An 18,536-nucleotide genomic window follows, 5' to 3' on the forward strand; every position below is an offset into this window, starting at 1 on the left:
TGTCACATGCCAGTAAGTGGACAAATGGTGGGTGGCAGGAGGAAGGCTGGGGAAGAGATGTGAGGGGCAGACACTGTGAACATACATGCTACATTTCCTAGGGAAACCAAGCTAAAAAGGAGCTCCTTATTGCCAGGGTATTATGTAAAAGAATTATATACGAGAAATGCTGTGTGTGACTTCGTTCAAGAGCCAATGGATATTTATACTGTTATTTAATCTCTCCCTCTTCCAGGGTCAGCCTCGGTACATCACTTACAGCTCCTCTGTCTCCCTCTCTGGTCAAGACCCTTTAATATCCCAGATGAGAAAAATCCTTTTTTTCTTTATGTATGATTTTAAATTTTTTGTTTTAAAAGGTAAACTGAACAAGCAATATGAAAAAGTTACAGCTGTCTCAGGCCCCTGAGTTTCTAACTCCCTGCTGCTGGAAGTGTGAATCGGGGCAGTGCAGCAGCAGTTGGTGGAGCTGTGCCAGTGTAAACGAGGGGAACTATTCCAACCATGTGTGCAAACTCCACCAGAGATTTACTCACCTCCTGAAACCAAAGAGCTGAAAGTTCATTCACATTTCACTTATCTGCCAAGGCTGAAGTTCAGTAATTCATACTTTTACCACAATAAATAATGAAAAAGCTATAACAGAGCAGGGAAGGCTTTGATTAGGCATTTTATAGCAAGTACAAGGAAAACATTGAATCTTATGCTTAGGAACTGGCAGCTACAAGAAGCAGAAATGTCTTGGTTCAAACATGTCTGTACTTGGAAAGAAAAAAAAAGAAAAAGAAGCCTGGAGAGTTTCTTTCCTATGACTTTACAGGCAGTACAATAACCCTGGTACTTCAATAAGGGAGCTGTCACAGATACAGCTTTCAATGTCTGTGCTCCCATTGCCATAGATGAAGAATAAATGAGCGTCTGAGTCACAGTGCCAGAGCAACATGTCCCTTATCTGACACCTCAGTATCAGCTAAAATGAGTTTTTCAAGACACATGCTAACTGCAATTGAGAATTTCAGAGCAAATAACAGGCAGGCAGTGTTAGTACTACATTACCTGTATACCTCATACTTCAGAAGCCTGTGTTTGAAAAGCAGACCTGCTGTTCTGAGCAGTATGAGTAGTGAATGTTGCATTATACAGCCTCACAGAGAGCATCCTGCGTGTTGAAAGAGTTGCCTGGATCTCAGCCCTTCCACTCCATTAGAGGCAGTGGGAATTGTGGAGCTAGCACTTTGCACCTCTCTGAAAAGGGGCTTCCTCCCTCAGAAACAACAGGCAGGAGGAGATCAGAACAGGAGGACAACTCATTTCCCACTTGTCATTTTTAAAAGAAAATAAAGCACAGATGAATACAGAAGTTCAGAGGATTGTAAAGTCTTTCAGAAGTGCCCTGAGGCTCCCAGGAAGGATAAGGTCTGACAGGGCTCATAGTTCTATGAGGCCAGACAGGGACTAAAAAAGACGAAAGCCTGACGTTCCCTCCTTTTCTCTTTTCCATACTCATCAGCACATGATTGAGAACTAACGGAGCAGCTCAAGAATGCTGCAGCCGTGAAGGTACAGATTGGGAGAGAATTTCTCACTGAGAAAGTATGTTTTTTACAAGAAATACACCATCCAGTTATCCATGAAGGAGGTTAAAAGTATTTTCCCCATAACAAGCCATTTTGATTTTTCACCCTTAATTGCAGTCTTTCTGGAGACAAGTTCTCAGGCATTTTATTGTTAAGATTTGAGAGTTGCAAATGAAGACGAACATGACCTATTTGCTCATTTTACGTCTGGCCTCAGACTTGGCTTTTAGCAACCTGAAAATTTAGATTAACAGTTCTTGAAACTGAGTTATGATGGGCTGCGAGAACTTGACATGTTGCAGTACTGCAGCTGCAGAGCCCACAAACAGGAGGGGGACATGGTCAGTGAAAAATGAACTTTTAGATCAGAGGTTGTGAACTCTGGTCACCAAAGACCTTATATATTTTTATGGGACTAGTTCTCATACCTCTTTTGCCTTGAGATTACACTCCCAGCTAACTGCCTAATTTGCATACTACAGACTCTGGCTCCAGTATGTTTCATCTCCTTCTAGCCATGTCACTCTCAGACTTGCACTGACCTAGTTTCAACAAGAGAGATGGACTTTGTTCCCTTCCCACATAATTTTGTAGCCTACTAACTTACGTTCATTGGAACTATTGATTTAATTTTTTTTCATCTGAGAAGGGAATTAAAGTGATCTCTTATTTCCAGACCAAGAGCCCTAACCTCCAGGCTGTTATGCAGACAGTAGAAGGTATGCCCGATGCATTTTGAAATGGAAGTGGACATGGTTGCTGCTATCTTAGGCAGGAAGAAGACATGGATCTGCTCAGTTCAGCAAGGTGGCTGCGTCTGTGGATGAGTGTGGTAACAAGTGATGTGGTAACAAGTTTGGATACAAATGATGCTCAGGTGCCCATAAACTCAGGCACATAAACAGAGCTTTTAGTGATTGTTCTCTTGGGCTGAGTCATCACAAATTCTCCCAGGGCTTGCTTCAGACATGTAGAGCTTTTGCTTGGACCTCTCCCACTGAGATTGTCCTGCCTTCCAGATAGTGAGCCTGAGAGTCCTCTCTGCCACCACAAACAAAACTGAGTGGTTCTGGCGTCAACTATAACAAGGTCTTTCTCTGCAACTTTCCTCTGTGGTCCTCTACTGTATGCCAAAGCTCAAGGCTGGATGCCCAGTTGGGTGTGACCACCTGATGATAGTGGTACAGGTAGCAGTTTTTTCCACATTTCCCACCACCAGACTTAGAAACTTCTCTGAAACAGCTGTAAACATTCATTCTCCCTGGAACAGTCTCTAGGAAGAAGCAGCCAGAGAGACTTTGTGTCTCTGAAAGGACAAACCTGAAAGTACCTTATGGGAATGGAAAGTAATTGCAAAGGCAGTAGCTCCACCTCTGCATGGGATTCCTGGCATCAAAAGCTTCCCTGGGTCCTCTGAATGCTGGAGGTTGGGCTCTTATGCCTTTGTGTCCTTGATCTTCACAGACAAGCAGGAAAAGGAATTTTCAAATGAGAATTTGTGAAGTTTCTTGTTCTTTCTGTATCTGTGGCAAAGTACACCAAGTTTCATGCAAGGAAAGTTTTATCTTATGGTCAGTAGGGAAAAGTATTTATTAGGGTATATGATGAGATTATTACAGTGTGGAAACTGGCAGGTTTCTAGATATAAAACATTGGCAAGCAAGAGCTGGAGGACTTCAGTGTGAAATATGAAATTGATTTGGCATTCCCTGTGTCCTCAGGTTCCCCTAGATACGTTTGATACTTACCATCACAGATTTGTACCACAAGAACAGAAAAGAAAAAATAAAGGTGGAAACTATGCAAGTGGAAAGAACATTATCATTGCACAGAAGTGACCATGCAAAGAGAATAAAAACCTCTCTTCCTTTCAATTGCTTTTCAAAGATGCTGCTGTAGAAGTAAAACACTCTTAACAGAAATTTGGTAATTGCCAATATCCCTTGAAGGTCTTTTCCAATAGCTTCAAAGTTAGGAAGTAAATTAAAGACTCATACTTGTCATGAGCTGACATTTCTCATGAGCTCATTTGCCATGAACAGGCTGGAGCTCCATCAAAAGTTGTTCCAGCATGGCTACACACTGAGCTACAAGGGCCTTCATAATCAGCCAGGAAAGACAGGCTGTCCTGGCAGATCACCGAAACCAATTTCTGGTGAGTGTTCAGCCCCTCTATCCCCCACTTCCCTGGTGAGAGCAGGGCATGAGACCATACCTGCTGTTGGAAGACATGTCCCCCCTCTTTCTATCTACCTTTGTCATTTCCCTAATGGTCGCACTCATCATCAAAACATTCTTCATCAGACGTTGGCCACATCCTCAAAACACTAAACTTCTCATTTTAATAAAGGAAATGAAACACCAGTGGAATTTACCTTTTTTTAAAGAAAACAAGGGCTTACACAAAGCAGGAGCTAAATGGGACTTAGCTAACACATGGCCCTTACACAGGTTCCTGTACTGCAATGTTTGCTCCTGGTGCAATGTACAGGCTCTACACACCATTGAACAAAATTGCCAGGCAGCTTTCGCCAGTGGACAGTCTGCTTCACATGCTTAGAAAGAACTGTTTCCCTTTCCAAGCTACTGTAATAGTTTTTCCTGACTTACGGAATGAAGAGAAAATAAGCTTTGCAAATGTTACAAGCAAATACTGACCACTTCCTCTTTGAATTCCTGTTGCCATTTTACCCAAGCGCTGCTTTCCTTTTCTTGTGACTGCTTCTTGTGGCATACAACATGCTTACCTTGACCAGAAGGGAAATATCAGTCAAGAAACTGCCCACCTCAAGGTTCACGTCTATGCCAACAGTGCTTCAGATTTATTCTGCGGTGGGACACAATGAGATCTGACACCACAAGAGATGCAGTCTTGTGACATAGGATGCGTTTGTTTCCATGCCAGGGAAGCTATGTGCTACAGCTGGGAGATACGTGAACTACCTGGAGGTTGGAGCATGGGCCCCACAGCAAGCACAGCCCCTTCCTGCTGAGCAGTTCGCTCTGTTACCTGATACACCACAGGTTGCTGATCAACACATCAGAAGATCCATCCAGTTTTGCAAGAGAGATACAGCAGAGGTGGAATTTTGTGGCTTAGCTGCAAAAGTTTGTAAAGGGGGAGTTTCATGCACGTGGGATGTAACTGGACAGGTCTGTGACAACAGGATGAGGACATAGCACTGCTTGCTAGTTACTTTGGGAAGAAAATTCGTGTCTGTATCTGCTAGTGTGGAAAACATGAAATATGAAGGAACAGCTCTCTGGTAACTGAACAATGTCTTCCAATTTATGTCTCTGCCAAGGACAGCAGTGTTTAGTTTTGCATGAACAGTGATCGTTCCAAACAAGCCGTGGCACTGAGGAATCGAGGCTGGCACCAGAATGTCTCAGAAGCCCCCCTTTTCCCTAGAGCTGTGCTGCCTGTAGGAAGGAAGCCTGAACCTGCAAGGCTAATGTACAAACCCTCAGTAGGCCTTGAGAGGAACCATGTGGAAGTGCCTGAACTCACCATTCCAGCAGCCAGAGGCTGTGCCAAGGACAGATGCAGCGAGTCTGGCATGTTGGATTTGCATGTGAGTCCAGACTGACTGGGTCTCTGCAGTGGCCATTTGCCCATAATTTCCTCTCCTATGGTGTGATCTCCCAATGGTGCTTGTAGCCAAACCTGCAGTGTAGGCTCTATTAATAATATATTTCTGAAGCTGATAAGAATTGTGTTTACCTCCTGATGATTTGCCCCTGTTCTTGCTGACTGGAAGCTGTAGGTTGTGTTCTTGCAGCCATTCTCACAGTCGCTGCCGTGTGGCTTCCCACATCAGGGGAGGAAGTGGGAGATGCTGCTGGTTTGTTGGACCAGCTCTGCTGATAGCTCGTTCTCTCTCCTATCCATCCAGATTACTGCATTGCATCCCTTGACTTGGTGTTGATAAGGATTCGAGGGGTGCCATGCAGCTCCTTGAGGAAGCCAGAGAACATGTTGCTGAGGATGATGCTAAGTTAGCCAAGTTGTTCTTTTTGTTTGTTCAGTGGAACAGAAAACAAATTTATCTACGCACAGATCAAGAAAAGACAAAATATAACAGGCAGAAAAATCTTAAATGCAAAAAATGCTGGACCTGTGGAAAAAGACTACCCTTTGATACTGCAGTCAGGCTGCCCACAGATTTAAAAACTGATTTGAATCTTGCTTCTTCACTGTCATCAATCAGCTGGAGGAATGAAGCAGCAAGTTGCCAAAACAAGGACCAGATTGTGAAAGGATTTTAGGTGTCTGCACATGAAGGTAGGCATCCATCAGGACTTTAAAAGTTCCCATGATGTAGGGGCCAATTTTGTTGAGCTGCTGAACACCTTTAGGATTATGGCCATGAGTGATCCTAAAGGCATATGCAGGACTACAAGAACTGGGTTGTAAAAGATGAACATTTACAATGTGTTTGCAATGATCCCAGAAACAGCAAGGAAAGTGTCAAATCAGGAAGGCCAGAGTAATCCCAGGCAGCAAAGGAATCTGCAGGACAGCAGAGGGAAGCGGGCTGCTCTGCCAGGCGGGAGCAGTTTGCACAGATTGCCACTCTGCTCTCGTATTTGCCTCAAAGTCACCATTTGCTTATTGTAAACATTCTTAAATGAAATGTGTAGTTCAGGAGAGCAAAACTTGGTCTACTTCCAGCAAGAACTCATAGCTTGAGAGGTTTCTGAATTCCTGAATTCCTCCCTGAGTTCATTTGCAGGTTTTGCCAGTCAATCAATGACAGTTCTGCCACAAGAATATTTCTCCCACTTCTTAACAGGTGGTCACCAGCAAGTTACATCTGTAAGCCATCTTGTCTGTGTTTTAACATGACAAATGAAAGAGCAGGGATTTTTACTTTACAGTGCTCAATTTGAATGGGTTAAGCATCACAATTAGGGATACACAAAAATTAGGTGGTATTGTATCGCCCCCAAAGTCTGAATCTTTTTTTTTCTTTCCTGTGTGGGGGGTTAACTGCATGGATTTTTTGATAGCTGTGTGTGCTAAATCACTCTTTGGAGGTGCCAGATCTGTCCATCGACTCTAGAGGGAAGCAAAGACAAGCTGGCTCCTAAATTAGCCCTCACACTTAGATGCTTATAATTAGGTGGGGCGAATGCAGGCCCTACTGTAAACTGCATGCTTCAATTACCCTTTCTGTTTAAAGGATGCAGCAATTCTGCCCTCACTGGAGTGTCCTTAATTAAATGTCTTGCAACATAATGAGGGGTGCTAATTCCAAAAATGTTTAAGAACATAAGCTCAACCAAAGGTTGACATGAAATGTTATGTATGCTTTTTCATATATATGTCAAATGTTTAAAGAAAAATGGGTCCCATTCTATTGTCCATTCTCTCTTTAGCACTTTCAGAGGGTAAGCCCCATCTCAGTTGAAATGGTAAATCTCAGAAAAAAGAAAAAAAAGAAAAAAAAAAAAAAGAAAAAAAAAAAAAGAGGTGCTGGAAACTACCTGCATCTTGTGAAAATCCTGTAGCTGAGGGCCTGATCGTTTGCAAGCAACTTCAGGACCGACACGGGCAGCAGCGCCGAGCAGCGGGCGGCAGCGCCTCGCCACGGCCGCGGCAGCACCGCGGGGTGATGGGGAGGGCGGGAGCACCGCGGGGGGAGGCAGCCCCGCGGGGAGGTGGCGGGGGGGGGCGGCGGGAGCACGGAGGTGGGGGGCGGGAGCCCCGCGGGGAGGTGGCGGGAGCCCCGCGGGAGCATCGTGCCAGCTCCTGGCGGCAAGGAGAAGCCGCCCAGCCCGGGCTTCCCCAAAGGAGGGACTCCCGAAGGATGGGACTCTAGGGACAAATTGTAGTTATGGTGTTAGTTGTTACGTCACGCCGCCGATGCATTTGTTTTCCTACCCAAAATGTGCTGAAGGCTGAGACTTCCCTTTCGGCATACATGATCTTCACGACTTCATTTACAAATGTACTGGTTTTTAAAATTAAATGATGGAGGCAGCAGAAACATATCGCAAGTGACAAAATAAATTGTTAATCTCCTTGCTTGATAGCAGACAAACTGTAAATCAGATTTTATCACTTCTTAGTGAAGTAGAAATGATGGGGATGAGCAAACTCCTAAAAATAACAGAATAGCTAAAATCTCTGCTTTCTTGAACAAATGTAACCCTTTGGGAAAGTGCAAGAAATACCATCTGTGTTTCCAAAACTCTGAAGTTAATTTGTTGCAGACATCTCTGTATTTACTGTAAATGGACATATTTTGTGTTGCAAAATAACATGTTGCAATGATGAAAAATAACCTGAATACTCCCATCCAATTAACTCCAAAGGGTTTTCTACCTGAAAAAACTCAGTTTAAAAGATCAGTTTGTTTTGCATCAGACATCAAACCTATCTGGGTTTTTTCAAGTTAGTTTCATACGCATATTGACAGCTGTTCACAGAGGAAGCTGAGAGAGGAAACTGTGAAGGAGTTGTGACTTTTATGACAGATTATCTTTTTCTGATTATCAGACAAGAAGTGTATTTTACAAATAGCTACCATTTTGGTGTTTCTTCAGAATGGACAAAACTGCAGGCTTTCCTCACAATCTGTTCTTTTCATTGTACCTGCTAAGAGCTGCCATTCCTTGCACTTCATGTTAAATATAAGGTAGAATTTAGGAAATGAGCTTTTTCATCAACGTGTTTAATTGGAATTTAAAAAGAACTCAGAACATACTTCTGAGATTATGAAAATGAGTGTTAGCTTTAATATCGCATATCTGATGGGAAGCCAGGGGAACACAGTACTTGACTTCGGCTGGACTATGGCTGGAACTGAGCTACAAAATACAGATGGAAATGTAGATCTGAATTTCCCCAAAGTTTGGTGTGCAGTTTGGGTCCATTACAAAGACCAGTTTGGAACTAGATATTAATCTAAACTTTTTTGAATTGTAGAGGGTCCCCAGTCAAATGTTACCCTGTGAAATCTAAAAAAAGGGAGGCAGCACAAGGGAGGCTGAGGCACCATGATGCTGTGGTTTTAAATTTGACTGCAAAGATTTAATATGTCTGTTTTTTGTTGTAATGCTTGGCCTTTAAATGACTGAGAGCTCATCCAGGCATTGAGTGATCCTGTGACAGCAAAAATCCTCTTGAAGAGTTGTTCTGATTTTTCTCCCAAATCCAGACAACTGGGCTATAAGAATGAAGAAAATGTCGAGTCATTTGGCTAGCAATGATGCAAACACAAAGAAGCAAGCCCCGGAAGGCAGCGCCATGGCAGAGGCGACAACAAAGCCGGGCACTGTCACTGCTGAGACGAGTTCAGCACAGAAAAATGTTTCTGGAATGCATATGTGATTCCTCATCCCTGGCTCATTGTTTGGGAGCTTAGATCAATACCACTGCAGCAAAGATTCCCAATGAGCTGAAACAAAACAAAACATGCATTCACAGGAGCATTGCCGTTCAAGAGCATGCATTTCCCAGTTAAAATGAAGGTCAGTCATAAATTACATCTCTGATTCCCTCAGGATTTCTCTCTCTTGCTCTGTTTTGGAAGTTTAAGACCCCTTTGATATTTGAGCAAGGCCTTTCCCTTTGCACATCTGATCTTCATTACGGTTTATGGCAATGGTAATTCTTTACCTCCCCAAGGCAGCAATTTTGAGAAGAGAGAGGGAAAGCAAGTACAGTATGATTGTTTAGGAGAGAGGCACACTGCATAATGTTTTAACCATTTCTCTGTTTTATAGCTGTGTCTCTTCCCCACCGATGACCCTTGCACACAGCAGCACTAATACTGAGCTCTTCCTATGGGAATGTCCCATGTCCATCAGTGAAATCACTGTGTCTGGAAGCAGAAGAAATCAGGTTGCGTATTTATGTATTGAAACATGGACTTCTGAACAATAAAGTTGTGGTTTGGATAGGTTTCTGTATTCTTTCTATTTCCTGGTGAACACAGAGTAATCCCGTATCAATAAGAACGAAACTTTTTCTTCTGGCTGTAAAGTGTGGTGCGCAGGTCTCAGGGGTGTCCCTCCTTACCTCTCTCCCACCTTACAAAATGAAGGGGAGAGTTCTTGCTCAGTTTCTGGAATGCAACTTTGTAAAAGGAGGGTAGATCAGCTTTGTGCCAGTCAGAATTGCCAATCTGCTAAACCAAAAATACACTGAGGCTTTGCATGAAGGAAGGGGATGGGTGAAACTGGGTCTTGCACTGCTTTTCCGTGTATGCAAAAGACAGGGGCAAATGCTCCAGCCGACAATACGTTGAGAGCGTTTGAGACAATGTGAAGGTGGCAGAAAATGTTGGATGCTGATTTGTTTTTTCCTATGGGTGGTATGAGGTATTTTGTTACAGGCAATTAGAATTAAAATAGGATTTTTCATTCCATTTGTAATATATACTTCATTCTTTTATTGCTTTCACCTTTCTGTCTTGGTTATACCGTGAGCTCCTTGGGTTTGTCGAGCCTTTTCACAGAGTTTGCAATGTGGAGGGCTATCGAATATGAATAACTGCTCTTGAAACTCTGGCACCATCAATCTGCTCCCAAACAAAAAGTATTCTTATAGACTTGGGGGGCAACTTACAAAATTATTTAATTGCCTTTCAGGCACTACAAAAGCCATTCTGTTAGCAAAGACAAGTGACGGATACGGTTTCTTTTGTAAAGGTGACCACAAATACTGCACTGGGAAGTGCAGGCAGCTGGCAACTTTTGCAAGTTTGGTGTTTGATTCTGGTGCCTGGCAGAAACATAATAGGCAGAATTGCCAATAATCTTTTTTGCTTGTTTCTTTGCTTGTATAATAAATTTTTAACAGCTTAAATGTGTTTTTAAATGTCTACGTGCATTTTAAATGGGTCTTCCAGAGTGTGGTAGAACTTTCCAGGTACACACTGTTATTTTGCCATGAAGATACCAAGGAAATGTGATGAACAAAGGATACTTGTAACAATTTCCCTGGAAGAAGGAAATTTCCTAACTCCTCATACATAAGCCTTCCCTAAAAGTAATGCAAAACTTCCGCAGTGCAGGGGAGGAACAAAGTTGTACCAGCTCTCACTGTTCCAGTGACACAACGAACCTGCTCGAGGAGCATTTTATAAGCCAAAATTTCCACTTAGCCAATGCTAAGGAAGGATCCAACATGGGGATTTTCCCTTTCCTTTGTTATTTCAATTAGACTTTCAGTATCAACTTGGAACGTACAATTTGTGAAGAATACCATGTGAAGGAAAAAAGCGTTTATTGCATTTATCTGTACATTTTCACTGAGATGCAAAGGTTGAAGAGTTGGGGGCCCTCCAGCCTGCCTGGGTAGCCAAGGATGAGAGTGTGAGGCAGTGGGGAGGCCCAGTGCTGCACTGCCAGCAGCCGGGTGGGTGCCCAGCCTCGAGTGGTGAACGCTGCAGGAGAGCTCTCCTTCCCTGTGTCGTTCTCTCATAAATCAGCCTAATTATTCAAATGAAGAGAGCTGCATCCCTCTGCTGCAAACCCTGCTGGTTTACAGAGAGAGGGAAGTAAATAAAAAGGAACAATGTTGGCTGCTGCTGCGGGAGGGACACAGGGAGGGAGAACAATAGTCTTGACTCTCCTCCCCACCACCACCCCGTTGTTCGGAGGGAAGTGGGATGGCTTCGTGCACGCCCCTGGAGTTATTCCAGATCAGAACTGAAATCAGATGCTGGGCTTGTCAGCATCTGCTGAAGGAAAAAGCAAGTAAAACAGAGGGCAGAGGCATGTTGTTTTCAAGGCTCTAAGAGAATGTTGCTAAGGAAAGGATGGGATACAAGGCTTTGCAACATCTGTCTGAGCAACTAACGCACTATAAATACCAACCTGAGCTCCAATAGCAGGATCATCTTAGCTTTATGCCTTTGGATTTTTTTAGAGTAAGAAGGTAGATTTTAGTTTTTGAGTTAAAACTCTACTAATTTGTCTCTTAAAAGATGTATTTTGGCTCCTTTTCTTGCTCTGTATTAGTTTAAGTCTTCTTGCAATTGCGAAAATTAGGAACTTGTTTTTCTTTAATGAAATCTTAGATTCTTATTTACTACACGAATCCAGGAGCTGAAGCTTTAAACAAACCACAAACTACCATGAGATTTATTATAAAAATATGACAGCCAAAACTATGTGCAGCCCTACTCATTGTTTTCTATATTTTTGTCATGTTCCCTCTTATTGTCCTCTCTCTGTGATGACTGAAACAAATCATTCAGGTCTAAATCGCATATTATGATACCCACAAAGCCTCCTTGCTATTGTTTGGGCCAAATTAAAAGCATTTGTTGAGAATAATTGTGGAATGGCATCAAAATTCATCTTAATTTTGCTGAGGATTTAATTATTGCTATTGTGATAAATTATTCTTCATGTTAGATACTAAACTTATATGTTTTAATAAAAAACACTTGAAAAATTAGACAATTCTGGCAGATTTTGTGATGCTCTCCTCTCAGGAAAATTCTTCTGGATGTTCTCAGCAGCTTGTCCTCTCTTTTTCAGTGTCAGTTTTACTAAAATGTCTTCATCCTGCCCTTTATACAGCATACTTACTTCTATCTTTAGCTCCAGTTTGATAAATTATTCCATTTCTAAATCCCATCTTCAGTCTCCAACTAGATGTTGCAAACATATTTTTGGCCTTTCAGACTCCAAACGAAGCTACATAAATATTAGAAAACCCTTCTGCTCAGTTATCTTCCCATTTACCTTTCCTGTATTCATTTCCATGAGCTAAATATATTGTGACATTAGGAGATCCCCTAGACCCTCTTTCAGCCCTGAAACTGCTTGTTCCTCTAACGTTTCTGATTCTAGGGAACGTCATGCCAGGCTGGTATTTCTTCTGGCAGAAGAGAGGTGATGTACTGCTGCTGGATATGCTCTCTTCCAGGAGCCAGCAACCTTCCCTTCCCCTGCCATCCTGCGGGGCTTGCAGCTTCTGCTGGCCTGGGAGCTCTAGAGCTCAGTCCCCAAACCAGACCTTGCTCCAGGACACCTGCAGATCACGTTGGGGCTGGGCTGGAAGGAGCTTCCCTGACACATCTGAGTAACACATAGTGACTGCAGAAAGCTGGGTGAAGTTGCTAAAGATAGTAAGAGAGGAATTTAAATATTCATGTAAAGAAAGTGAGTTGTGTGTTATAGCACCCATAACCATGGATTACAAGAGTGCCTTTCTTAAAGCCATCATAATTGCATCTTATTTGATTGAAGTATAACATGGGGCAAAGTTTTCAATAGGACTTTGACCATGACCAGCTTCTAGCATTCAAAAAGACATACATCAGGCCAAGCACAAAGTGTGAGACTGTCACTAAGTCATAGAAAAGATCTAGAATTATTTATATTTGCATTTCTGAGCCTTTCATACTCTTGTGTTTTAAACCTTTGCTTTACAAGGAACAGAAATAGAACTTCAAAGAGGGGGAAGAAGAACAAAGAAAATGCCTTGATTTCAGGAGCCAGGCCTTTGAGAAATCCACCAAGAATCCTGAACCTTAAAAGATCAGAGCTTTAGCAGGCAGAGAACAAGACCCACTAACTTTCAGTAAGTCTTGTGGTATAAATCTTCTTGGGCACTTCCTACATTCTTAGTTTTAACTCAAAACTTATTCCAGAATTTTAAAATTAGTTTTGCTACCTTCTTTGCTACCATACAGGACTCAGCAGTAGAATCAGAAGTTACAGATGTGGAAATTCAAAACTTTGAAATCCAGTAACACTGCACAACTACTTTAGTTGGTTTTAGGGGCTTTGCTCATGCTAATGAGATTATTTTAATTACAAATTAAATCATAACTTCCCAATGTAACAATCTCAATGTAGCAGAGGTAGTATCAAGTAGCTTGAGCAGCATACACATACATACATACATTTACTTTTATTTATACTTCACGCAGAGTAGAAACAGAGAAGAGACTCCCAAATCCTTCTGGCTGCCTCAGTGTGAGCCTGGCTGGGGTGTTTTTGTACAGCATGCATTGCCATCATTTATTTAATCACCTGCTCTCTCCCAGCACCCAGAAGATGGCCCCTTGTCCCATGGTCCTTGCAAAACCACCTGGCTTGTTCATGTGTGGTGGGAATGACAGGCTTGGACGCTGGGCTGTGCTCTGAGGGTCGGGGATCTGAACAGGTACTGCACTTAGAACCTCTCCTGGATGAGATTATCCAGGAAACGTACTGCTAGCCAAAAAAATGATTCTTGATACCTCTTTAAAACATTTGGCTGTGGTTTCCCACCAAACAACCAAATGCAGAAGTTATTTAAAACAAAAATGTTCATGCAAGGCAATATGGGAAATTTTAATTGAAGTCCACAGAAGTCAAGTTACACCTCCTGTCTGGTCGTTCCTGACTTCACCAACACCTGAAACTATAAAATACATCTCGGCACAATCAAAGTTAAAAGGGTGTTCTTAATGTCCAAGAACCAAGCTTCACTCCAGCTACATCAGTGTAATAATGCATGGCATACTAAGCCAGTAGAAAGGACTTTTAACTAACAGTTACAGACAAATTTCATACCTATATAAGCACCAATATGCACTGCTTTATTAAGCTCATCTAAAATAAAGAATGTATTTTAAACTGAACAGGTCTGAGACAAAAAAATCCACGTTTTGGACAGGTAGTACATGCAACCAAGAAACTGCACACAGGAGTGCAACTACTGGAAGAATAATTGGTCTGCAATGACAAGCAAACACAGCATTTTGTTGTTTCTCCTTCACTTGCAATGGCTGCCAGCTTTTAGAATTTGCATGATGGAATTTTTTTTCTGAAGGAAAAATAGAGCTCCCACAGGGAAGCTTTAGCTTTTCTTGGAGCAAATTATCCCATTTATTATTATTCATACCTTTAAAGAGAAAGAAAATTCTTTCTCTACTCAGCTCAGTGATGACATAGGAGGGAACGAATAAAAAAAAAAAAGAAGAAAAAAGCCCTCTCACTTGCTACTTTTGCAAGCAACTCCACTCAATTCAAACTAAGGCCAGTGATTTTGTCCTTTTGTGGTTTTCCTCCTCTTTGATGGAGGCCAGTACCAGGCACTTCTCTGCCCCAGGTTCTTTCACTACATCATCAGAAGTTTGCCCTTTCTTTGTCAGAGACTAAATGATGCATGCCAATTAAAAAAAATAGAATTTGTCTGGTCTGGAGGAGCCAGTTTGTCACCAAGACTTTGCTATCAGTAAATAAAAATAGAAACCTTTATGCAAATCAACAGGATTTTAGCCAGTGTGAAAATAACTGAGCTACTGTCCTCTTTCAGAAGCTGTTTGCATTCAGTCACCCCAGATAGCAGGAAAACCAGTTGTTCCTTAAAACGTTATAAAAGTCTGTGCAGACACTATTGGTATCCAGAGATTTCACAGCATACAGACTTTTAATTGCCTCTCCTTCCTCTCTGCAGATGAAGGCATCTGGAATGTTTATCTCTAGCACACCTTACTGGGGAATATATTAATTTGTAAAATAGTGCAGGATTACAAAGAAAACTGCTGAATACATATGATGTCTTGACACAACTTTTTACAAGTAGCCTTACTGTGAGCATACTCCACTCTACCTTAGCATGTGTTTATTATTTTGCAATATAGGTCGTATTCAGAGCTTTGAAGAACTACATAGCTGACCTATAAAGGCTTCCTCCATGAGACCATTGGTTTGCAAGCTTCAACATTATATTTCTTTTTCCTCTCTTTAATTTCAAGTTATAGTCTTTTCTCAAACACAATGCAATCATTTCTGGAACAAACTCAAGTAACTCTGCATAGCTTTAATATTAATTAAAGCATCCCATACAGACCTTCTTTATTTGCAGAAGACTATAAACAAAGCCTGCATTTGCTGGGACAAGAATATTCTCATCAACAAACATAATAAACTTCTGTTCTTTAATCTCCACAGAGTATCAGGAATGTCACACTCCATCCACCCATCACTTCAACCTGAAAGTCTTTTTAGGATGGGTTTTTCATAGGATGAAACTCCTCTCAGATCAGGTGTCTGTTGTTTCTCCACCATATAATATTCTTACACTGTCCAATCATAACTTTTATGGCACTATCAAACTGAATGAAACCTGTTTATCTTTGCAAACAATTTTTCCAAGTGTGTCAGAACACGTCTGGAGAATATGAAGATACTGAAAGTATCTCTGACCCACCACATGGCAGAAGAACAGCATGTTTCTGGTCAGCAGCTTGGGATAACTAAAACCATGGTAAGCAAAGGGCCAGAGGATAGGGCTACAAATGAGGGTTCACATAGTAGCAAGAGGGCAGGGGGGAGAGCTACTGAAAGCAGAGGATACACAACCTAATGTAAGTTGTTAATGACCACCCTATTTAAATTGTCCTTTCTAAAGGCAGACAGTACTGAAATATTAGACAGGTTTCTATCAAGAACATTCCGTAATTATTAAAATGTTTACTATATATATTTTTTAAAATGTGTATATATATTTCATGTATCACAATAAATAAAAGAATACTGCTGGCAGGTGTCACCTGTCCTAGATTAAAGTTTTTAACCTGAATTCACAGAGCCAGCTTCTTTTCCTTACAGAAAAGCCCTATATCCAGCCATATCTCTACAGTTCCTGACTTGCCATGCTACTTCAATTTCATTAACCCAAAACGAGCTGTCGTGGAATATGGTTGTCACACAGACTGTTGCTGCTATACGTGGTCAGAATGCTGTTACACGATCTATATGCTGTTATAGATGGACTAGAATTCAGATCCTTCACTGTATTTAAACAACGAGGAGTCTCGATGTCTAAAAAACCCTTAAGTGTGTTGGTGCAAATACCTGTTGCTCTTACACTGACTAGCATAAAGTAGTAAGCCTGGTAAAATGAGACAGAACAGCCAGGTCTGTAAAGACAAGCTATCTGAACAAGGTTAGGCTTGTAAAATTAGCAACTATCACTACAAGTTCTTTCTGTTCCTCTGACCCACCTCCTACAGTCAGCTCCCAAACACCTGTGAGCAGGGGCTTGGAGACAGCAGGTCTGGAAAGTGAGAGTAGCTGCTCTGCAGTTGGGATACTTTGTCACGTCGGGTGTATCCATGGAGAAATAAGTAATACTTTTAAACATCATCATGACACTGCATGTGATGTGAAGTAGTAATAGCAAAAAAGTATGCATCTAGTCAGTTATGTCTATCCCTTCCCCCAACACACAGGTTGAGAATGCATTATCGGGTTGGTTTATGTCAAACGCCAAACAGGACATGAATCCCTGGGAAGCAGTCCAAGTCAGAGCATTCAGTTGAGGCTGAAAAAGCAAAGCCGCCATTCCCAGATCTGTCCCTGATTTGGGGCAGATTACTACTGAGTGTCACTGTCTATCAAGGGGGATAAAGATATTAACATTCTCTGTAAGGTACTTTGTTATGTGTTGATTGGAAGCACTTGTTTATATATCCTATATAAATATATATATGTATATACTCGGCATTTTAAAACACTTTTAAAAATAAAAATAGCATGGCATAAAATCAAATCTTGTTTCAGTTGAATTGTGGCTGTACAGGTAGTTTCTTTCTGACATTCCCTAAGAAAACCCATATATTCACAGGCACAATATGAATGTTTGTGGCAGAGTGCCACAGAAGGCCTCAATGGAATACTTCATTAAAAAACAAACAAACAAAAAAACGAAAGTACATTCCAAGTTGAACAAGCAACACTTGTTGCAAGTCATTTAAACTACTAAGGGGAGCCACAAAACTTGCAGCTTGACTGAAAGATTAGACAGCATTTGACCAGGAACTTGGTGTACTACACAGTGAATACAAACCACTTACAGGCTTGCAGGCTTCAGCGGAACTCGGGGATCTGTATTTTTCCCTTGGCCACAGGTTTTTGAACAACTTGAATCTAAAGCAAGAACAATTTAGGCTTCAGAGAAAAGCTCCTAATGGGAACAGGATTTTAAATACATATCGTTCTCATGGAGTCCTATCTAATGTTGCATGTCACTAAAAGACAGTTATAATTCCCTGAGTTTTAAGAATAGAAACAGGTTATACTTTTCTAGCAAATCCAGTGACTCCTGAGTGCACAAGATTTCAGAAGTGTGTCCACATGGTCGATTGCTTTTTGGCAGGGCAAATTAACCCTTAATGAGCCCTGTACTGCAGCAGCTACACTGCTTCCAGCTGTACCTGAGCTCCTGCATTTAAAGATAACCCGACTGTGATCAGGTATCACATTCCTTGTGACTGACAGCGTGGACTGGGTTTTGTTTTTTTCAGCTTGCTTCAGTGGACTTTGCATCAGTGAACTATGACCATTATAACCACTTGGTTTGAATTGTCTCTTGACCTTTTACCATGAGCCAGGCTAACAAAGATGCTCCTCTCTTTCCACAGGTGGGTGGTCTCTGTTAAAAAGGCAGCTCCTCTTTTGCCCCATGCCTCCCAGAATGAAGTATCCATTCCCTTCATGCTAGCAACAACTCTTGAGGAAGAACCAGTATATAATGAAAAGTACCCTGGGTTTGTCAACTACAGCAAGTAATCCCATTTACTACTGAACAGTAAGCAGCACAACTCTCTAGCAGGATTTCTGTTATGGAACAACTGCATAAACATATGAAGAATTACTGCTAGTTTTTTTGTTTTCAAACACGTGACTGAATATGATTCAGCTCTGAATACTAACTATATTTTTAAAAAAATGCATCACAGGAGTCTAACTGTCATGCTGATTTTCAGCTCAAAGTATTCTTACTCTATAAGGAAAGAGAGGCTTTAAAAAAATTGAAGCTTGCAGAATATGAAAAGGATTTTGTCTCTGGAACTGAGAGCCATGCACAATCAGAATGGGTCTCTAAGTTGTAGCAACTTGTTAATAACCATGTAACAACAAAAAGAGAATACTACAAATAATAATTTGATCTAATTCTGAATACAGATAGGAAGATTTGAAAGCATTTAGGAAATA

General features: G+C 41.5%; 1 protein-coding gene across 1 annotated transcript in view; it reads right to left on the reverse strand.

Moving 5' to 3' along the window:
- The window catches only part of LOC141947617 (uncharacterized), a 42,153-nt gene that overhangs the window by 15,417 nt on the left and 8,200 nt on the right, over positions 1-18,536 (reverse strand). The window contains exon 3 of the mRNA XM_074879300.1: positions 17,396-17,468. Coding sequence (XP_074735401.1) covers positions 17,396-17,468 — 73 coding nt within the window. The remainder of the gene's footprint in view (positions 1-17,395; positions 17,469-18,536) is intronic.

The sequence above is a fragment of the Strix uralensis genome, chromosome 1 (assembly GCF_047716275.1).
Source record: "Strix uralensis isolate ZFMK-TIS-50842 chromosome 1, bStrUra1, whole genome shotgun sequence".
In the NCBI taxonomy this organism is placed as follows: domain Eukaryota; kingdom Metazoa; phylum Chordata; class Aves; order Strigiformes; family Strigidae; genus Strix; species Strix uralensis.